The sequence below is a fragment of the Sebastes umbrosus genome, chromosome 10, assembly GCF_015220745.1.
Source record: "Sebastes umbrosus isolate fSebUmb1 chromosome 10, fSebUmb1.pri, whole genome shotgun sequence".
NCBI lineage: Eukaryota > Metazoa > Chordata > Actinopteri > Perciformes > Sebastidae > Sebastes > Sebastes umbrosus.
In genome coordinates this window covers 26,081,151-26,104,750 of record NC_051278.1, presented here as the reverse complement: position 1 = coordinate 26,104,750, position 23,600 = coordinate 26,081,151, and the positions used below count along the sequence as shown (strand labels likewise).

The following is a 23,600-nucleotide window of genomic DNA, read 5'->3' as shown; positions in this document are numbered from 1 at the left end:
GTCAAAAAAGTAATTGTATAGTATGTTGAAAAAAATTCATAGTATAGTATGTCGAAAAAATGGAAAAAGTCATATAGTATTTTGAATTTTTTTTGAAGTCATAGTATAGTATGTCGAAAATAATTCATAGTATAGTATGTTGAAAAAATTATAAAACGTCATAATATAGTGTTTCGATTCTCATTTTTAAAAGTCATAGTATAGTATGTCAAATAAAGTCATAGTATAGTATGTCGAAAAAATAAAAGTCATAGAATATAGTATGTTGAAAAGAGAAAAATTCAAAGTATAGTATGTCGAAAATGAATAAAATCATAGTATAGTATGTTGAAAAAAATAGAAAGTCATAGTATAGTATGTGGAAGAAACAAAAAGTCAGTTAAGTATATATGTATATACATGTGTATGTGTGTACATATACATGTATGTATATGTGTATACATATATATACAATAAATAAGTGTTAAAATAATAATTTGCTTTTTTTATTTTTATCTTCACATCATAACTCTAATCTAGCGTGTTGTGGAAGGGACCAGACAACAGTTTATATCTTCAATATTCTTTATTGTTTAATTATTTACATTGTCCAGTTTCTTTTCCAACAGAGTTGACAGAAGATGACACAGATCAACACATTAAATAGAGAAAACCTCTCTTACAAAATAATGTCGGCTGTAGCTGAACGCACGGGTTGTTACACGCACCACAAAATATTGGACCTCTACAGACATGAAGTTTTAAGGTGAGTAGTTTTCACACTTCCTAAATCCTATCAGAAGTAAAGAATTATATTACTTTGAGTTAAAGCACTGGCATAAGCAGACATAAAATTCAATTTTCTAAATGCCCTGTTTAGAAATATATTTTAATAAACACTCCCTGTTCCCTTCTAAATCCAAAGGGAAGGATCTCAGTCTGCAATTGAGTTAGAAATTAAGTAAATTTGTCAAAGATATAGAAGGAGATCTGCACCAAGGTGTGCTGTCAGATATTGACTTGGATTAGCATAGGCTCATAACATTGTAAAAATGCAGCAATTTTAAGACATCAGCGGTGCACTAAATGCTTTAGTCTCATTGGTGTGCAGCTGGGTAATCCACTGCAGAGAGCAAAGAGAGAAGAGACTTCAAGTTATTTGCTAAAATGAGTCACATCTACAGACTCAGTCACAGTAGCAGGCCTGCAGGTAAATAAAAAAAAAAGACATAAAGGTACAAATCAGCCACCAGGTGAGCTGTGCGGCAAAAAAGCAGCTTGATATTAAAACGAAAGGATGACAGAAAAGAAGAGCAGTATGGAAACTAAGACTGCATGGCTATTTTACATTTGATTTATTGTAACAAATGCTTCAGAGATAAGAGCTCTCTCCATGTTTTAATGACCTGTCTTGTCGTACTACGGTGATTGTAACAGTGCAAACAGCTTTCTGTAGCACACATTACAAAATAAGACTTAGGAAAGGAATTTTACAGTCATGACAAAAAAAATTACATTTTCTTCTAAAGCTGAGCCTTTGGTTGAGCAACAATTACTTATTTCATTCATGTGATAGTCACTGATGAGATACTTGTCGTTGTCAATAGCAATTTTTGTAAATGAAGCACTGAGGTGGTTTCTGTACGTAAAGGAACATTTGCAGCTTTGAGGTAAATCACTGCTTCTAGTGGGGTAGAGGTTTTTATCTTCAGAGGATTTTATTTGCTGTGATGTTCCTTTATGTTACCAGGGAAGATCTTTGACTAGTATACTTCTAAAGCACCAATACTTGCATGGGGGGTGGGGGATTACTAGTTACTGAGATGTCCTCTGCAATGTCTCTCTTCTCATTGGGAGAGTGTCCCATTATATGTCCGTTGGCCACTCGTGCATATAATTATGTTCTCACCTCTTTAAAGCTGACTTATCCCTAACTTTGGCTTTTCTTCTTCCTATTAAAAAATGTCCTCGTACAGCTTCCAGGTGAGTGGATCAGGACAAGCAGGTGGAGTATTTAGTAGACAAGCTTTTTGGGCGTCTCCCAAGTAAACTCTGGTCGACCAAAGTGGCCATAAGAGGCTGTCTGCTGGTAGATTGGTCTCTTCAGGTTCAGTTCCCTATGGAGGATACAGAAGAAATGCAACATCAGAGGTGAGACAGGACAGGTAAACACATCACAGGATAATACCTATGTTGTTTGAAAAAAAACATTTCATTAAAAGTCATAGTATGGTATGTATTAAAAAGATAAAAATAGTCATGGCATAGTATGTCATGTCATGCAGATTTCATTAAAAGTCATTGTATACCACTTCATGAAATAAGTCATAAAAATGTCATTAAAGAAATCATAAAAGTAATTATGGTATGTCTTAAAGTAATAAGATATCATACTAGCAGGTCATTAAAAAAGTAATAGTATAGTTTGTCTTAAAGCAGCGGTTCCCTAACCTTTTTTACAGGGCAGACCCTTTTGTAGATACAAATATTTTCAAAATGTCTTAAAAAGTCAATATAGTATGTCATAAAATTTTTCAAAGTTATAAAGTCATAGTATACCATTTAAAAGTCATAGTATGGTATGTCATTAAAAAAGTCATAAAATATCATACTATAGCAGGTCATTAAAAAAGTCATAGTATAGTGTGTCATTTGAAAAATCATAAAAAGTATGATTTGTCTTAAAATAATATCAACAAAATGTCTAAAAACTAAAAGTGTGTCAGTAAAAAATCATAAAAAGTCATGGTATAGAATACCATTAAAAATGTCATATTATAGTATGTCAGGAAGAAACTCATAGTATGTCATAAAAAAATCATAGTATTATATGCCTTAAAGTAATAATAAAGGTCATAGTAGGTCATGAAAAATGTTGAAAGAAAATGTAATAAAAATTACAGTATAATATGTCATACAGATGTCATAGTATAGTATTTAATGAAAAAAGTCATAGTATAATATGTCATAAAAATATTATTAAAAAGTTATTAAGTCATAGAAGCATGTCTTCAATTAATAGTCATGGTATAGTATGTCATGAAAAGTCAATATAGTATGTCATGAAAAAAAAAAAGAGTCATAGTATTGGTATGCTTAAAAAAATAATAGTGGTATAGAATACCATTAAAAATGTCATTATATAGTATGTCACGAAGAAAGTCATAAGAGCCATAGTATAGTATGCCATTAAAAATATCATAGTATATTATGTCCTAAAAATATCATAAAAAGTCAATAAAGTAAGTCATGAAATTATCATTAAAGGTCATAGCATAGTATATCATGAAGTCATAGTATAGCATGTTATAAAACATGTTTCCTACGCAGTATGTAAAAGTATGGCATTTAATTTTAGTAATGTACAGGTCTGGATAAGTATGAAAAAAGGAAAAAAAGATAGAATGGAAAAATATGTGTTTCCAGACTTTTGCCCATATTCTGTTTTCTAAAATGTAAAAATAAATTGATCATACAAGCAGAGTGTTTTTCATGGCGTTTGCAGCAGCGAGCGCGGCCAAAATATTTACCACTGTGTGAGAGAGCGCGGGCCAGAGGGAGCTTGATATCATCAAAAGCAAGGCAAGAAGTATGCCGTGTGACGCAAAGCTAATGGACTTTAGTTGTCTTTTCTAGTTCCAAGGTGAATTGTACATGAATAGCCCCTCCTTTACTGAAGGGATTGCTGGTATACAGTTATTTAAATTTGCAAGACAAAAACATTGCACTGTTTTAGTATTGCTTGAATTAAAAGCTGTGTAGGAACTCTGAATGTGTCACGACTAGGAGGATTTTTAACTCAAGTTTCTGAAGTGATCAATCAGGACCCATTAATAATCTAATTGCCTGTCACTGAGTTTTAAGATAATTTTATTGTATCATTGTTTGTGCTGCTCTGTATGTATTTTAGTCTTGAGTTTTGAGGCCCATGTAGGGATGGGTATTAGGCTATAAATGCTGTGGTATGTGGTGTTGGTTCATGCTGTGTACAAATAAACATGAAATAAATAAATTCAAGGTTTGACAACTGAACGTTTATCTAATCTTTCTGTAATTGCATACAGCCTGCACTGCAGAAGAGTTGAATGAAGACAAAAGCTACCCTCTTAAAGCCACTATGTGTACGATTTGGTGCCCCCTAGTGATGACATAAATATGCTTTGATGACTTCTACACACAGTGGCCTAAAATGAAGCAGCCTTGACATCGTCTCGCCTAAGGAGGATACAGAGGTCATATTGTTGTGTTTACCTGACAATGACTCCTGGCCGCAGATCAAAGTTCTTGTTGACAATCTGGAGCAGCTCTGACTCTGTTTTCTGGGAGGAACCGTAGGTGAACAAGGAGATGGACAGAGGTCGGGCCACTCCGATAGCATAAGACACCTGCAACACACACAGACGGGTAGAAAGAAATGTTTTAATCAGCACGTTTATGCTTCAGACACAGGTCATCTACACATAGCCTTAGCCCTCATGCATGTTTAGATGGCTGAATGAATGACGCTGTATGCTCACCTGAACCAGAACTCTCCTGCACAGTTTGGCTTTGACCAGAGACTTGGCCACCCAGCGGGCAGCGTAGGCAGCAGAGCGGTCCACCTTTGAGAAGTCTTTGCCGGAGAAAGCTCCGCCACCGTGAGCGCCCCAACCTCCGTATGTGTCTACAATGATCTTCCTGCCTGTCACACCAGCATCACCCTGTTGGACAGAAAAGAAGAAACAATGAGCAAAAATCAGGGGTGATTTTTTTCTAAAATTTCGTTGTTTGTTTTCTAGATGAAATAAACAGCTTGTGTGTGCGATGGTCACCTGAGGTCCTCCGATGACGAAGCGACCGCTAGGCTGGAGGTGGTAGATGGTCTTGTCATCCAAATATTTAGCAGGAACCACGGCTTTGATCACCTGATGGAATCAATGCAACATTAAACCGAAAGACATGACTTCATTTCCTCAGCAGTACATCAGTCAGAGCCCAGTTAGGTGCGTTTATGAGGCTCTACCTTCTCCTTGAGGACACTCTTCTGTTCCTCCAGAGAGATGCAGTCATCGTGCTGGACAGAGATCACGATGGTGTGAACTCTCTTGGGGATCACAGCTCCGTCCTTCTGGTCATAATGTACCGTCACCTGTGGGACACACAAGAAGTCAAAAAGCTGGTACGACCTGTTGGAATTTGTTATAATTACTGACTTAATCTACAGTTCTCTCTCTTTTATTCTCATTTACCCAATTTCCTGCTGCTTTAGTCACCCAAATTTCCCCACAGTTTGATTGTATCGGTTTTATCGTGCAGACCCTAACTTGAAACTCTGAATGAAATTTGCCTGATTTCCTATAACATCCCAGAAAAAAAAGTGGTTGTATTTGCAATAGCCAGGTAAATACATAGTCACATAATACTTCTGTGGTGTAGTAAAAATGTGTGCTTACTGCTTAGTCCAATCTGTGATAAATCTAAAGCTCTGTGTTTGAATACCCGGTGTGAACTCTGACCTACTCTCTCTTGCCTGGCGTTCTATTTGACCTTGGATACGAAGGCAATACACACTTAATGTCACGGAGCTGCAGTCAACAGCTCGAAATCAGTCAAAAGTCTATTATTTAAACAGAGAGCTTTTTGTTAAAGTTCGGGTAAAGTAAAATCAGAGATTTGTTTCCCGAACAAATTATACATGTTAGAAAATAACTGCAAAGACTGAACTATGTAGTAATCTTCTATACTTGCCATTTTTTTTAATAATCCAAATTTGTCTGGGTGGTTAATAACACATTTTTCTGTGGTGTGATAAACTCTGAACAGGGTTATTTTTGCTTTGCCCAGACTTTAAATACTTGCAGTAGCCACCACTGATCCGATTTTGTCTGCCGCGACCAAAATAAATCTCTTGAATTGGAAGACATCCAGAGTAGAAACAATAAAGTAATTCATAGAAAGACTGTTGTGGTGTGGTTTCTGTTTTGGGAGGGGGGGGAAAAGTCTTGCACTTCACCTGTGTTTTAGAGTCGGGACGCAGCCAGGCGATGGCGCCACTGCGTCTGAGCTCAGCCATCTTTGAGTTGAGTCTGTGGGCTAAGACGATGGTGAGAGGCATGCACTCCTCTGTCTCATCCGTGGCGTAGCCGAACATCAGACCCTGCAGAGAGAGAGAGAGTCAGAACAGAAACAGAAAGATGTAAACTGTATAATGAACAGATCATCGTCAGCAGGAAATAGTAATGTTGGCTGAATCTGTAACAAAAAGGTAGACAATGACAAAATATTGACTTGCATTGCACTTTTTTTAACAATATTTTTATGGGGGTTATCCAATTATAACAAACATTACATATTAATAAAATGGTCAGCTTTGGCAGTAAATACAGTATACCATCAAATGATTATGCAAGTAAATAAAAACAACAACAATATTGTAATTAAAACAGAGGTGAGATATGCATTGTTCTACACTGCAGCCTGCGAGGAGTCAGCTAGTCCTAGTTATACTGATATTATATGATATAAGATATAATAAATGAAAAGAGCACTTCTTGTATCAAACATGTTGGTAAAAAGACATTAAAAAGGAATACATTGGCACCATGACATACTAGCTTGTCGGCTAAATAACGCTCCAAACTCGCGCCCAATTTTGGCGAGGAAAAACTGGCATGTCTATTTTCAAAAGGGGTCACATGACCTCTGACCTCAAGATATGTGAATGAAAATGGGTTCTATGGGTACCCACGAGTCTCCCCTTTACAGAGACGCCCACTTTAGGATAATCACATGCAGTTTGGGCAAGGCATAGTCAACACAGCACACTGACAGCTGTTGTTGCCTCTTGGGCTTGAGTTTGCCATCTTGCGATTAATCATGATTAAAAATTTTAATCGATTGACAGCCCTAATTTTAATTGTTGACTTTTTCATTGTCTTACAGATTGAATTACACTTCATTTAAATTTCAGTGGTGGAATGTAACTAAATACATTTATTGAATTAATATACTTAAGTAAAATTCTACAACATTATTGTACTTTTTAGTAGTTATAGTTACTATAGTCCAAAAAATAAATACAAATTTGTGTTTTTCCTTCTTTCCAACCCTCATTTATCATCTCCTCAGATTGATCTTGTGACCCAGTGGAGGGGGCCCAACCCCTTGGTAGGGAACCACTGGACTAAACGACCTGACTATATAAAGTAGCTAAAACTAGCTCAACCTTAGCCAGCTACAACAGTAAAATGTGCGCATTGATGCATCAGTATTAATATGTCAGTCACAGGGGCCATTTTTTCTGCATAACGAGTACATTTACTTTTGATACTTCAAGTACTTTTAGCTGCACTTTTACTTTAGTAGGATTTTAAATGCAGGACTTTTAATGGAGTATTTACTTAAGTAAAGGATCGGAGTACTTCCTCCACCACATCTCAATTCTTTGACATTGTGATATTTGACTTGTGTCACTATCACCCAGGCCTCCAGCCAACATGAACCAAAGGACACATTGTCCTGTTGCAACAGTCTTACCTGGTCTCCGGCTCCAATGTCCTCCTCCAATCTGTCAACGTGGACCCCCTGAGCAATGTCCGGACTCTGCTGCTCCAGAGCCACCAGCACATTACATGTCTTATAGTCAAAACCTACAGAACGAGAGTGAATGAGAGAGAGAAAGCTGTCAACATAGAGTGCATATTACCTCTATTTTTGTTGATTTCCAAGTTTTTTTCTCACCTTTGTCAGAGTTGTCGTAGCCGATGTGTTTGATGGCGTCCCTCACCACCCTCTGGTAGTCCACGTTGGCCCGAGATGTGATCTCTCCACAGAGCAACACCATGCCGGTCTTGCACACCGTCTCTGTCAATACAATCAACACATACTTTTAAGCTCCTTGTGATATTAGAACGTCTGTGGACACAGATCTACTTTTTGACTTCGACCCCTTGGAAATAGATGTTGCAACAACATGACAGGCCAGATTGTCGTTATTAGCAAGTTCACAGGGTTGCTCTTGTGAGCGGTCAACATGTGACACTCAGAAGTCAATATTGAAATACGATAAATAATCTCAATCCCGAGGATTTACCTAAGCAGGACACTGTGTTTGTTTGTACTCATCTATGTCAAAACTGAATGACTCACATGTTGCCGTTTGTCTTACTTAGGAGGATGTAAAAAAAGAAGATATTGAGTTGATGGTTTCATAAACTCTACCTCTGTGTCTCCATGTTTAAAACAAAATAACATTAACTTGATCTGAATTCTAGTTTACTCACCACAGGCCACTTTGGCATCTGGGTCCTGCTTCAGGTGAGCGTCCAGGACGGCATCACTGATCTGGTCACAAATCTTGTCTGTGGAGAGGCGACAAGCATTAAACAAAAAGTTTAGACTCAGAATATAGATAGTGTGATTTGAATTAATAATTGCACTGAGATTTCTAGACGTTTTTATTTGAAATCTATTTGAAAAATCTATTTGAAAAAAACCCAATATATTGTAGCATTATTAATGTAGGTTTTATAAATATTTCTCTGAAAGGTTAAACGTTAATATTTCAAACAGGAAGTTGTATCAGGTGGATTTGAGTGCAGCAGCAGGACAATGCCTCACAAACCACTCCATTCATCTCTCTCCGTCATCCTGCTGAAGCAATGCAACACACGTTTCATCAAAAACAACATGAACATCTGGTTGCATTGACTCGACACGACATTGAGAACCTCAAAATATAGTTTTAGCACTAATTCTCAGATACGGATCAATAAAGTTAATATTAAATGTTTTCCATCTTTACTTTAGATTGCAGTTTACAGTCTGTAGGTGTAGGACTACGTATCTTTGATCCCCCCCCAAAAAGGCCACTATCTGTGGGAACAGCCCAGACGTTGAGGTGTGTTATCACATCAAAAGGTGTGTTCTGCAGCTTTTTACCAAGGCCACACACCTCTATGAATGTACAAACAGTGTATGGAAAGTCTTAACCCTTTGAAATGTATCATTAGGCTGCACTGTTATTTAACATTAACCATCTGCTAGTATAAGAAAACCAAATGGAACTAAAAATGGTATTCTTACTGTTGACTATGTTTCTGGAAGATTTAGCCATCTGCTTTTCTTCACAGCACTGCTGACACAAAGTGCATGCTATTTTAAAAGATGGTTTGGAAATAGCTAAAGTGCCTTTTTAGAATATGAGTACCAAGTGTTTGTTTTTCTCTTCCTTTCTTTTCGCTGGCCACTAGGTGTCTGACGGTTTGGCATTTTATGAATAATGTTTGTTTCTTATTAATTTAAGTAATGTCTAACTCCACGATTTACGGAGTGAGATATGATATCTATGTACAATAAAGATGTACTTTTTGTCGTGTTTCAAACCTTTTCTTTAAAAATCAATAAAAAGTTGAAGTAATATTTCTTAGTAGTATATAAATATTTAATTTATAACACACTATAATGCAGCTGTAAGGACATTTTAAGGGTTTGTTAAATATACAGTATTTATCAGCAATTATAACTTCTATAACCGTCTATATTGATAAGAGTCTTTGAGTTCCTGAAAAGCGCTATATAAGTCAAATTTATTATTACTATTATTATTATGAAGACAAATTTTATATTATTACAACTGCATTTTACTATATTGTTATTAATTATATACCAGCCTCCACTTATGGGTGCCCACAGGAGGAGTTATATGTGTTGACAAATACATTAATAAACATTTATATCTGTTTACAACTAGAATGTTAAAAAACATTTATTAAATATTTATATATTGCTAATAAATGCTAAATAGGGGGACTTAAATTAAAGTATTGCCAATATGGGATTGTCAATTGTTGGACTTGAATGGCGAGTTGACACCCACATCAAATAGCAATCCACAGAGAAACTGTAATGGGCCATTTTAATTAGGTCAAGGCTGTTCGATGTCGTCGTTCTGTAGCAGCATGCATTTTGGCTTTACTTGTATTATCTCTATTTCAGTGCTAACATACTAGTTGCAACCTTACACCAGTGTGTCACACACGTTCACCTCCAGCTGCCCATAAGTGAGCGTGAGGGGAGTAAACACATGTTGCTGTGAATGGAATACCAGCCACGCTTGGAGAGTAAATACTCAGCACCGTGGAGATATTTTGGACAAGTCCAACTTGCATAGTTTATTTATATGCATGTCTATGTTTCTGCAGTTTTAGTAGAAATGTTAAATCGATTTCTCTGTGTATAGTTGAAAAAAAAAGGTAAAGATGTTTGTTTTTTAAAATTGGATGTTTCTTTTTGCAACAAATTGTAAAGAAATTTGACAAGCAAACACTTTAAAACACTTCATTCTCTGTGTCCCAGTTTCACACACAGGTAGCTCACCTGGATGTCCCTCTCCTACAGACTCCGACGTGAACATGAAAGAACCCTCGTCCAGCACGTCACTCATTGTTTCTATGGGGCCAGGTACTTGGAGAGACTCTCGAAAAGTTTCCTCAGTTCCCTCCAACAAGCAGTCCAGAGACACTTGAAGGCTGCTTTATAGTCCTGCTGGTTCTCTTTAAGAGACAAATGAAGAAAGTGAGCCCAACAGCCGTGCAGCCAATACAAAGTCTACCTCACAAAACTCCACGTCTGTGTCCACATGGCCCAATATATATACGGCTAAGAGAACGCACACGCGCACAATCTGTCACTCACACACACACACACACACACACACACACACACACACACACACACACACACACACACACACACACACACACATACACACATTCGTTATGTGAAGCCATGGGACAGTCCATTCCAGGGGGGAGTGGATGGGGGGGGGGCATTTACAGCTTGTGGAAACTGCTTGTTAACCCCTTGTGTACAGTATGATGTTTGAATGTGTGTTTATGGTCATCACCTCCACTTTGACAGCTCTGCTTTATTGTGGAACGCCTGTTGGGTGGGAGCAGCAACATCTTAATTAGGGGGTTCCCTTCCCCCCCCATCACACCAGTGGGACAGCTCTGTCTGCTGGGACTCGGCCAGGTCAGGGCAGCCTATGGACAGAGGGAGGGAGAGAAAGGTGGTTGTTGTCAACTTCAAAAAATGATGCAATTACTCCTGTTTACATCATGTTCTGAGCAAAATGAGTTTGTTCAATTAGAAATTAAATTAGAAAAGAACCAAAAAAATGACATATGAGCTGCAACAATAGTCGATCACTTATTTGATTAAAAGAATATTAATCTGCAACAATTTTTTTAATGGATTAATTGTTTAAATCATTTTTCCAGACATTTAGCAGCACTGGAAAGTAACTAAGTACATTTAGTCAAGTAAGGTACTTGAGTTGAATTAAGTACAACTTTGAGGTACTTGTACTGCACTTGAGAGCCCCCGTTTCATACTTCTTTATACTCCTACTCTCCTGCATTTCAGAGGAAAATGTTGTACTTTTTACTCCACTACCACTCATTACTTTGAAGATTACGATTTTACATGAAAACCCAATGATTAGTTTATAAAAGATATAATGAATTGTTAAAAAAATATATATTTCTCTGTTGTTACAATGCTAATTGGCAGAAAAATGTACCAAAATGCTCTGCCTGCAGCGTGGTTGTGTGTTCTTTCAATGATGTCACTGGCAAAACAAGGCTTGTCATCATTGAAGGCCATCTCAGTGAAGTGAGATATCGGGATGAGATTCTGCAGCCAGTGGCGATCCCATATCTCCACAATCTGGGACCTAACTTCATCCTCCAAGAAACAACGCTCGCCCCCACAGAGCCAGGGTTATCACAGACTACCTCCACAATGTGGGAGTAGAGAGAATGGAACGGCCTGCCAAGAGTCCAGACCTCAACCCAATTCAACACTTGTGGGATCAGCTTGGGTGTGCTGTACATGTTAGAGTGACCAACACAACCACGCTGGCTGACCTGCAACGAATCCTGGTTGAGGAATGGAACGCCATCCCACAGCAACGTATATGTCTTGTTTGTTCCTTGTTACTGATAGAGAGTTCAATCATCCAATCCACCAAACAACTCAAAACAAGAGTCAACACCAACAGGAGAATACACTGTTTACCATTGGAAGAGCATTTTGGCAAATTTTTCTTGGGCGCTACCCACATAATCAGCTGTGCTGCTCATCCCACAAATGCATGATCCTTACAAGTTGGACATCATTGTGAAGGTAAATAAACAGGCTTCCCAACCATGTAAAATACAATGACCATTAGCATTGTAACAACAGAGAAATAATCCACCAAACACAAGTTTCCAAACTTTTTTTTCAGAGTTTATATCAAACTACCCATCAATATAAAATAGTTCAAATTAGCTCCACTCTAACCTTAACATTAAATTATTATCAATAATCAGTGTGATAATTGATAATGAAAATAGTCATTGCAGCCCTAAAAATGTTTAATATATTTATGTAAAAGTGAAGAAGGACATTAAGCAAAATGTACTTAATTGTCAAAGTTAAGGGATTCTTTATGTAGAATATATACATTATATTCTTGGATTGTCATTATTGATGTATTAATGTATGAGCAGCTTTTTAATGCTGTATATGGTTGAGATGGAGCTTATTTTATGTTTTTTGATAATTAAATCTATCTAACAATTCAGCACATTCTATAAACCAATTATATGTTTTGTCAGTCGCGGAGGACGTTCAGAGACAATAGTGAAAGTAAAAATACCATACATAGTTAAAGGTTCAAAATGCAAGATTGGGAGCATTTCTATTGCCTCCGCATGGTTCTCAACATGGCGACGGCTGAACAGCGCTAACAGTAAAAAAAAACGGCAACACTGCTGACAGAGCTAACAGTGTTAACCTGCCGGGGGGGAGCTGGAGCGTGGGTAACACGCTTCCACAAAGGCGCCGTTATCAGCTGTAACCTCCGTATGAGAGCAGTGTAGAGCTAGCTAGTGGGGCACATTTATGTTCAAGTGTTCATTTTTCAGATAAGTTTGGTTTTAATGAGTTTTTTGATGTTATAAAAAGGGGTGTGACATCATGATTGACAGCTGCTCTGAGTGAAATAGTCGTGGAGCCGGAGGCTCGGGAATTGTGCGAGAGAGGAGATGCAACTTTAACTTTCCATAACCGCCACGAGTCCGTGTAATAGAACATGTGTCAATTTGATCATAAATGTAGTTATAGAGATATCATAGTTAGTTGTTGTGTCTTTATAGCCAAACCGCTACCGTGGTGCTAACGTAGCAGCTAGGTAGCTCACGCTAACAAGCTATGGTCGTGCTCGGCTTGTGACTGGTTCAGGCGGATGTGTGGGCGGGACCTCGATACCGTGGCTCCAGCCCCCCCGATCACTACTGCAAAGACTCTGGCTCCAAATAACGTCAACATCTCAAGATGGCAGCTCCCGTATTCAGGATATTTTGGCTTCACTTTTGTACATTGGGAGGAAGTAAAGACGCGTTGTTCATCTATAGATATATACTCCATGGTTACAACACACACAGAGGGAGAGTGATTTCATTCTCTTCTCAGGCAGACATTACTACATAGCGAATAGTTGTTTGTTGCTACAATAATGCTCTGGATATCGTATGGAGCACCTTCAAGTAAACATACAAAAGTTTTATCAGCAAAATGTGTTTTAAGTATTAAAAGTAGAAGTACTCATTATTCAGTGTGCTATATTATTATCATAATATATATGTTAGTTTATTGGATTACTGTTGATGATGCATTAAGGTGTAAGCAGATTTCTAGTGTTAGCTGGTTGAGGTGCAGCTAATGTTTACTTTATACAGTGCTGGGTTGTTTAATGTTGGGAAATGCATCATATTTTATAAACTAATCAACAAAATATGATCAACTAATAGAGGTCAAATAAATGTAGTGAAGTAAAAAGTATAATATTTCCCTCTGAAATGTGGTAGTGGAAGTTTAAAGTAGCATAAAAAAGTATTTCAAGTGTTTGTACTTCTGTACAGTACCATGTAATTAGTTACTTTCCATCACTGCCTATAATTAAATTTGGAGCAGTCACCTGTTGTCTAAATGCTCTTTTCCATCTAAGTCCCAGCCTGAGGCTCTTGTCTCTGTACACAACTGCAGAAAATATCGAGCCATTTCCTGAGAGAAGATCAAATAATGAAGATGTGTCTCTCAGATATCTTGTGGCCTTTAAGGTGACTCACTGTGACTGTGTTTTCGCAGAATATCAGGGACTGTATATTACTGTTTGTGCAAGTGATGCTCACAAACATACAGTACTGTGTGTGCATGCACAAGCATACACCTGGAGAAACAATGGGACTAAACCGCACACAGACACCGACTCTGTACCTTTTCATGTGGTATACAAGCTCTGCAGACAGCGAGAGATAAACAAACCTCTCTTTATTATAGTATAAACAGTGCAGAGGGACAAACCCTTTCTCTCCATCTTTCTCTCATCTGGCTCTAATTTCATCTGGCGTTGAGTTGGTCTCATAAAATGAGAGGAGACTGTTAACTAGCTCTCAATAGTGAATAAAATACCACTCTCCCTTACCGCTTTAATCCTAATTTAAAGCAGATTTAACCAGAAAAGCATAAACTACAATCTACATTAACCATAGAGCCAATGTAAGCAGTAATTGCATGACCTGATTTTCTTCACAATTTTACAGAAAGTCTAAAATGTATTTTGAAATACCATGTATTTCAGAGTATTTGAAAAAAATACAGTATGTCTGTGCATAAAAACAATTGACATATTATAGGACATTATGGCGTAACACACATTCTGCAGTAATTTAGTGTTTGTGTTGTTAAGAGGAATGGGTGCAAATTAGAAACAGCTGTTTTGACATAAAGATAAATGCCACTTAAATAACTAGCAAGCTGACCTAATCTTACCCCAGGCCAGCAAAATCAAATCAGACCTGGAGAGGCACAAGCTGCACGCCGACTGAGCTGCTGAGGGGGCTACAACTAAATTATCCGTTATTCTTTCACTACCAACAAATAAGACATTTTATATTATTAAGACTATTCAAACTTAAATGAACCATGTTTTTGGGGGAAATCCCTACCCAGACTACCCCAGACAAACCATTTCATATTGCAAGAAAGCTAGTTAGCAGGCAAGCAAGCAGAGACATGGAAATAGTAAGCCAAGAGATTTAACTGTTGAAATATTAACCTCAAACCAATGGATAAACACGTGAAATACTGTAGTTAACTAACCCTAGCTAAAAGTAAACAGTGGGCCTAGGGGGAAGTACACCCAAATTCAAAATTCATACATGTTATTCCTTTGGTCTAAGACAGTCCAAAAACATATTAGCAAACATGAACAAATCTCTCCCAAATCCAAAAACTAGAGTGCTAAAACTCAAACTTGTGATGTCATAGGGTATACAGTGTGGAGCTGCTCCGTAGACAATCAGGAGATGATCTGAGTATATGGGAACATATTCTGTTTCATAACTGAGATCACTAGAATAGAATAAAGCTCATTTGGGTAGAAAAAAGAAAACAAACATCTGTGAGTCCACAAAATAAGTCTCCCATTGTCTATGGATCAGCTCCAGACTTTAAACCCTATGACATCACAAGTTTGAGACTTACTTCTCTGGTTTCTGGCTTTGAGAGAGAGTAGCTCATGTTCACAAATATTGATTGAACTTTCCTAGGCCATGGAAATAACATACTAGAATTCTTAATTTAGGTGGTGTTCCCCTTTAATTAGCTAAAACCCAGGGTCCACACTCACCAAGCAGCTCCATAAAGGAGCTTAACACTCACTATTGAAAAAAAAAATCTGAACCTTCTATTCTGGTGGCATTGTGGTGTTCCTACAGTGCTGTCTGTCTGGTACCCCTTGAAGGGGCCCCCTGACCTTTGGTTTGCATTTCTGTTTAGTGGACTTAGTCTTTTAAATTAATTTAAAAAAAATTAAAAGGCTTAATTTTGATAATTTATTAAATATTTTCCGATTAGACACTGGGTCTGCAACAGCTATGTGCAGACTTTCCACAAAAGCATTTGCTTAGCGAAGCATTTTACACTACATAGTGTCCGACATCTTGTATTTATATTATTCTAAACTGTAACTTGCCAATCTATGATAAGATTTATTTACAAAAAAAAGTGAATCAGATCTTGAATGCAATTACAATGATGCCAATTGGTGTAATATCCTTGTTTCAGACTGTACTAATCTCAACTAAACATAGACAAATACAATTTAACATCTATAATGGAACCTGTTACACTCCACACAGACTAGACAAAATATACCAGAATGCCTCTAGCGATTGCCAGACATGTAAAACCTGGTATGAAGATTTACTTCCTATGCTTTAGAATTGCTCTTAGCTGGCAGAATTTTGCAAATACATCGTTATAATAACTTCAGATAATATAAAAAAATGAAATTTCATCTGACCCAGAGTCTAAATCTTGGGAGACACACAAGGACTTAACGTGAACCATAATAAAATATACTTCATACTACTTGCGGGCACAGCTGGGAAAAATGTATTCTACAAAACTGGAAATCTGAACGTCCTCCTTCACAGAGGCAGCGGTTTAACGAATTAACATCCTATAGTACACCTGAAAAGAAGAAGTATAGTGTGAGGAGGAAACCAGCAACGTATGGAAAAATATGGGGCTCTTTTCTGGCCTTACTACCATCATTACACCCCCATGGCTAGTGAAGTACTATGGACATTTGTCCTACTGTGCTCCTATTGTCTACTTAATGCTGTAATACCTTACTAACATACATTAGAACCTCACACCTTACTTGATTGAATTTTATTTTATTCTATTTTTCAATTGTGAATGAGGGGCTGGGCTGTGGGTGGGGAGTGATAGGAGGTACTTTGTTTGTTTCCCTATTTGTTTTTCACGTGTATGAAAAAGGCTTAATTTTATAATTGATTTAGTTTGATATAAGTCCTAAGTTGCAGAATACTGTATAGTTGATGTAAATCTATATCTCTTTTGAGGGATACTATACGTCAGTCTACAACGGCTGAGCTACTGCATTATGAAAAAAAAAATCAGGTGCGCAGATGCTAAAAGACAGAAGCTTTTTTTGGGAATCTTGTCGTGTGATTATCTGTCTCAAGTCATCTGCAAGTATAAAAGAAGAAGGACTAACAAACACAACTGGACATTATCTTGTATTTAGTTTATTTGGAGGTAACTGAATAATTTATTATCTTTGAGAAACACAGAGCTAGATAAGGGGAAAAAAATGTGTGTGTGTTTCTCTGTGTTTGCAAGAGTGACAGAACAGATAAACCAGTTTAGTGTGGCTACAAAACTACTCTGCTAATCTAAGTGTCAAATCATTGACAGTGTGGATGATATATTTTGTTGGCTGGTAAATTGTTTATTGACACATGTATGGCAGCTGTGAGTAGCTCCTCCATTTCCTTTGTGCATTGCATTGTGGGACAGTAACAGCTCACTCTAAAAATCAAGGTTTTTTTTGTCATATTCATTTTGTCACTTCTCCAGCGCGGTATGTTGGATTTATTATACTCTAAAATATCTGTTGGATTTATTATACTCTAAAAATGCATACAAAGGCCTCACTATTGGATGTTTTATGAATAGAGTCAAGGGTGAGAAAAGAGGGGAGTGTGGCAGATGATGTTTTATGTTCCAAGGTCATGAGGACGGAGCCAGAAGGTGATAACGAGGAAGGAGGAATGCAGCAGAGGCATCACGCGTCACACCTCATGACTATTGATATTGTGTAAACCATAAAAGACTGGATCAGGGAGAGCTCGGGGTTCAGACTTCACGAACTGACCCATGCACTGTATGTTGTCAGGGACATGTAGGTTGGATCCAGATATCTGTAAACTCTTTTATTTTACTTATGCAACATTAATTGTTCGGAATAAATTGTATTATTATGCTTTAACCCGTCAGTTTGGAAAATCTCTTTGTCACACAAGATTAACCAACACGTAACTGGGCCTTGACCTCTTGGAGGTAGAAGGCCAGTTCCTTCAATTGGTGACCCCGACGTGATCTTCGGCATTGAGAAGCGTGTCCAAAGGACGGACAGACCGGCGAGAGAGAGAAAGGGATCCCTGAAATCTTAAAGGTGAGCAGAACCTGTTTTATCGAACTCTGCATATTGGCTTACTCTAAATTATCTCTCTTGTTGTGCTGAATCTCCTTTGTAGTGATAAATGTTGCAGAAGTAAAGACTTTCTCAATTAAAGCTGCCCTTTTGGTAAATCCAAGAGGAGGAAAGCTGAATTAAAGCTGCCCTTTTGGTAAATCCAAGAGGAGGAAAGCTGAATTAAAGCTGCCCTTTTGGTAAATCCAAGAGGAGGAAAGCTGAATTAAAGCTGCCCTTTTGGTAAATCCAAGAGGAGGAAAGCTGAATTAAAGCTGCCCTTTTAGTAAAGCTAAAAGGAGGAAAGCTGAATTAAAGCTGCCCTTTTGGTAAATCCAAAAGGAGGAAAGCTGAATTAAAGCTGCCCTTTTAGTAAAGCTAAAAGGAGGAAAGCTGAATTAAAGCTGCCCTTTTAGTAAAGCTAAAAGGAGGAAAGCTGAATTAAAGCTGCCCTTTTAGTAAAGCTGAAAGGAGGAAAGCTGAATTAAAGCTGCCCTTTTAGTAGAGCTAAAAGGAGGAAAGCTGAATTAATTTAGGGGAGCAAGCTGCCCTTTTGGTAAAGACTAAGAGGAGGAAAGCTGCCCGTTTAGTAATAAAAACTGTATGAGTGTACATTAATAACTAGTATTCAGAGGAAAATTAAAACTTACTGTTGATACTGGGCCAACATCGCTGGAACATCAAAGTGTCCAGTAGAAGCTTATGTTGGTAGGATCACAGCGAGGGGCATAGCGACCCATTTACTCTGAATCTAGTTACTGTCATAAACTGAATAAACCTGTGTGAAATAGTACTGGACAGAATGGACGGAGAATTTGACAAAGACTGTGAGGAACGGGGTGGCTGTGGGCCTCCCCGTTTATCATTTGGACAGCAATGGGCTAAAGTTAAGACCAATGTAATCTGTACATTTGATCCCAAGACTAGAAATAAAGAGACTCAAGACCTAGATGAGTGGTATAACATGACAGTGAAGGAAGGGCATTTTCCAGCCACGGTGAGATGCCAGTGATGAGAGCATAAATACAGGTGGTTCATAGAAAGCTGCTGCAAGCAAGACAAGACAAAGAAAAGGGACATATGTTTGTAAGGGGGAAATTGAGGAAGAAAGAAGACGAGTTGGCAAGTAAATTGGTAAAATATAATGTGATACAGATGGCTGCACTATCAGCCTTAGGCAGCCAGACGAAAGCCACCCACGCAAAAACCGCTGAAGCAAAACCACTAGTGAATCCCTCACCCAGTCCTAGCGCACCCTCACCACCAAACCCACATACTAGCCAGCCGCCACATTACATGTCCCTCCATCAGCAGTACCCACCTGGCCCACATCCCAACCCCCCTCCTTATCCTCCTCCTACCCCTAGTCCGGTACCAACCCCACAGGACAGTGATTATACAAACGAAGTTATGGCACCATTGTTTCAAGTGTTAGGTGGTACTTTGGAACTTTAACCCCTACGCTACCTCCTTCGGTAATGCTATTAGACAAAAGTATCCCATACCAGCGGGCAAGCTCCACAGCTTGGTGTTTAAGATTAAGAACGGGGAGAGTGGACGCACGTTCATAGAAAGAGCAAAGACAGAGTGGGCGGGGGCTACGGGGGTGAACCCAGATAAAGAATCACAGCAGCCTCTGTTCAGAATAGCTCTGTTAAAACATGCTCCGGAAGGAGTCAAGAGAAAGATGGAAGAGAATCCAGATATGGCAGGGGCAAAATCATCAAGATGGGAAACACATTTCTGTCATCATCAGGATGCAGAAACCAAGGAGGAGGAAGAGGAAAGTGAGTCATTAAAAGAGATGGTAGCTCAGTTGACTAAATTACAGTTGGCAGATGCACGGACTCGTGCGACAGATTAAAAAAAAGGGAGGGAAAGAAAAAGATACCCAGATGGCTCAAAATGTAGCACCAGCTCCAGCCCCGCCACAGAATCCTGATCCACTGCAGGGCCAGCCACAGGCTACATATCCACCCCAGTATCATGTGCCTTTTCAGCAGCCCTCATATCAGCGGCCCCCTTATCATCAAGGCCGGAATAGAAGCAGAGGGAGAGGAGGAGGAGGCAGGGGGAGGGGGTATGCCCAACCAAGAGGAGGCAGTTGTTACATCTGCGAAAGCCCGGATCACTGGGCACGTGACTGTCCTCAGAAACAACAACAGCAGATGAGAGGGCCTCCACAGCAGTCATATCAGCCAACAATACAGACTCCACCAAACCAACAGCTAGCTCCAATGCAGGCATACAGCGGGTACTCTGCGCAGGGACCTCCACCTGGTCCATATACACCAGGAATGTTCCCATAGGGGTGCCCGACGGAGATGGAGGGACAGGGGCTGGCAGAGCCCTGTCTCCAGTTGACAGTGAACGGAAAACGAAGATGGTTCATGGTGGATACGGGAGCACGTTACTCCACCTTAGCTGAACCTATGTGTTCCCTTTCCTCTCACTATGTTTCCGTTTTGGGATTTTCCGGCACTGAACAAAGACTGCCTTTTACTGTTCCCCTTCCTGTCCGGCTTGGGAGACAGGTGATGGAGCACCCTTTTTTGTATGCACCTGATTGTCCACGTGATCTCCTGGGAAGAGATGTTTTGGCAGCACTGGGGGCTTCTGTACATTGTTCACCAGAAGCTGTGATAGTGAGTTTCCCCGGAGGAGAAAAAATGGTGTGCTCCTCGCCCTCCAGTGCTGATCGCATGTGCATGTTGAGTCCTGATACCTCACCTGATGCCCCACCACCCTGTGCGGACATATATTGGGTCCTGCTAGCCGACAGAAACCCTCTGATTGACTTCTATAACATGTGGCAACCATGGATTAGGGCTCTACACCCTTACCTCCCTGTTCCCGATCCTCCCCACTGCACTCTGAATTATGACAGAAATAATGATCTTACGTATCAAGATGAGTTCCAACAGAACCTGTTAGATACAACCTGGGGGATAGGAGTAAGAGATGTTTATATAGCACCAGCAGGAGTAGCAGCCGCAGTAAAACTAACCCCAGCACAAGAACAATGGTATCGCATGTCAGAAGAAGCTGTTCCCCATGTGTCCCTAGCCATAGCTCCAAAACATCAGGCTAAAGACTTAGGCCCCATGGTTAAAGCAGCAGCCGCTCTGACAGACTGGGTTCCCACTTCCCTTTTGGGGGTTTCAATCTCACCATCCTCTAACATATATAGACTCTCCTTTTACAATGCAGTGTCAGGGATTTGCAAACATGAGTTACTAACACGCCACCACGGTAGGGAGATGTTAGATGGCGAAGGAGCCACTTCCATGTTGGCAACTCTCCCTTCCTCACTGTGGTCTACGGGCCCCTTTGATGTTGGCAGGTGCAGCATGGAACCGGTAACTTTCGAGATGAAGACTTACTGCCCTATCTGGAGACCTCAGTATAAGCATAAAGTGGAAGCAGCCCAGGGTATCTCTCCTACGATTGAAGGACTGATAAAAGCGGGAGTATTAAGAAAATCTTACTCTCAGTGGAACACTCCCATTTTGCCAGTAATCAAACCCTCCGGCTCATACAGAATGGCTCATGATTTAAGAGCCATCAATGACCTGGTTTTGACTCCTGTTACACCAGTACCGAACCCCCACTCTGCTCTCTCGATGCTCACCCCAGCCCATACATCTTTCACATGTATAGATTTGGCTAACACCTTCTTTTGCCTGCCCTTAGCAGATCATTTACAGGACATTTTCTCATTTACATATGAAGGCCAAAGGCTGACATATAATGTGTTACCTCTTGATGGGAAACAATCTGCTCAGGCAGCAGAACTTACGGCTGTAGTTTGTGCTCTGCGGTTAGCGGAAGGGAAGGCAGTGAATATTTTCACAGACTCTGCGTATGTGTGCAATGCAATTCACAGAGATATGTCTGGCTGGGTGCAAGCGGGTTTTAAGACTAGTCAGAATAAACCTATGGCTCATGAGGAGTTGATGAAAGAGTTGTTGGAAGCAATCCAGTTACCACAGAGGGTAGCTGTGATCAAAGTGAAAGGACACAGTCAGGGCACTGATTTAGAGAGTATAGGAAACGAAGCAGCTGATGCAGCCGCTAAAAAGGCGGCAGGGTATTTACCTACTATGATGGTCATGACCACAGCAGATCTCGGTTCTGAGATAACTGATTTCTCCATCATACAAGCTCAGGAATCTGCCACAGCAGCAGAACGAACCATCTGGGAAGATAAGGGAGCTATAGAACAGTTTGATGGTATATGGTATAACGGAGATCAAATAGTTATGCCCCCCTGTTGGATGTCCTCAATACTGACTCAGACTCATGGACTTGACCATAAAAGCCACAAACAGATGTTACGAGATCTCCGCCACTGGTGGATTCCCCGGAAACATGCTACTATAACTGACTTCTTGAATAAGTGTGACGTATGTAGTACATGTAACATCAGACCGACCATCACTCCTAGGGCAGGAACACATCCTTCTCCCACTGCCCCGGGACAGGAAATCTTTATTGATTTTACAGATATGGGAGTAAGGGCTGGGGGGAAAAGATTCCTCCTAGTAATTGTGGACGCATTTTCACGTTGGGTTGAGGCCTACCCTACGGGAAAAGAGGACGCAAAATCAGTCATTAAATGTCTGGTGAATGAGTACATTCCGAAACATGGGTTTCCTAAATTGATCAGGTCAGATAATGGTTCACATTTCAAAAATAAAGACCTGCAATCTGTTGAAAAGGCTCTGGGACTAAAACACAAATTTGGCACTGTGTATGATCCACAATCACAGGACTCACACCATTTGAGCTTACGTGTGGCCGACCTTTCCCAGGGCCGTCCCAAAACCCCTCTCCCCTTCCTGACCTCGGTTACAGACCATACTATTTGAAGGCTAATGCTCTTGTGTCAGCTCTCTCCTATACAGGTGACAAACCTGTCACCCCTGTCACAGAGGACGTTCCAGGACCTGACTCCGGACCCCCGGAACACCTTTGGTTGAAGGTGTTAAAGAGGAAGTGGTCGGAGCCACGTTGGACAGGTCCACACAAGGTTCTGGCCAGAACTGCAACAGCTGTGCAGCTTGCAGGAAAAGGACTCAACTGGTGGCACCTAACACAGTGCTCCAGCAGCAGGACAGGACCTGAAGCAGAGGAGGCAGCCCCACAAGGAGCCCAGGCTACGTGAAAAGAGGGTCACGTATAATTTTTTATTTTTCATATACTGTATAAACTGTGACTGTGATGAGATACACATAAGGGAAAGAAGGTTACAAGGTCTTGCCTGTATTTACAGTTAAATCAGGCTAACATGGTTGTTTAGGTGGACTCATCTAGGTGGTTTTTGAAAAACATTATATATCACATTGTATTAAAAATTGTTGCTTAGAATAAATGCTAAAATAGACAAAAATAGACAAAAATAGATAAAAATAGATAAAAAAAGAGAAACCAGGGGTGGGGAGAATCCACCAGAGAGAAATTTCACTTCCTTTCCCAAACCAGTATAAAATAGGATCACCCAGATAAAAGTTTTTCAGTTGCGCGC

The 23,600-nt window shown here is 39.6% G+C and overlaps 1 protein-coding gene across 1 annotated transcript in view; it reads right to left on the bottom strand.

The window, feature by feature from the left end:
- Positions 1 to 546: 546 nt before the first annotated feature.
- Positions 547 to 23,600, bottom strand: part of mat1a (methionine adenosyltransferase I, alpha) — a 33,139-nt gene continuing 10,085 nt past the window's right edge. The window contains exons 3-13 of the mRNA XM_037782011.1: positions 10,865 to 11,003; positions 10,336 to 10,511; positions 8,241 to 8,318; positions 7,699 to 7,821; positions 7,495 to 7,607; positions 5,972 to 6,115; positions 4,982 to 5,107; positions 4,791 to 4,883; positions 4,497 to 4,679; positions 4,231 to 4,364; positions 547 to 2,096 (exon numbers count right to left, since the gene is read on the bottom strand). Coding sequence (XP_037637939.1) covers positions 1,994 to 2,096; positions 4,231 to 4,364; positions 4,497 to 4,679; positions 4,791 to 4,883; positions 4,982 to 5,107; positions 5,972 to 6,115; positions 7,495 to 7,607; positions 7,699 to 7,821; positions 8,241 to 8,318; positions 10,336 to 10,402 — 1,164 coding nt within the window. The 5' untranslated portion in view covers positions 10,403 to 10,511; positions 10,865 to 11,003 and the 3' untranslated portion in view covers positions 547 to 1,993. The remainder of the gene's footprint in view (positions 2,097 to 4,230; positions 4,365 to 4,496; positions 4,680 to 4,790; positions 4,884 to 4,981; positions 5,108 to 5,971; positions 6,116 to 7,494; positions 7,608 to 7,698; positions 7,822 to 8,240; positions 8,319 to 10,335; positions 10,512 to 10,864; positions 11,004 to 23,600) is intronic.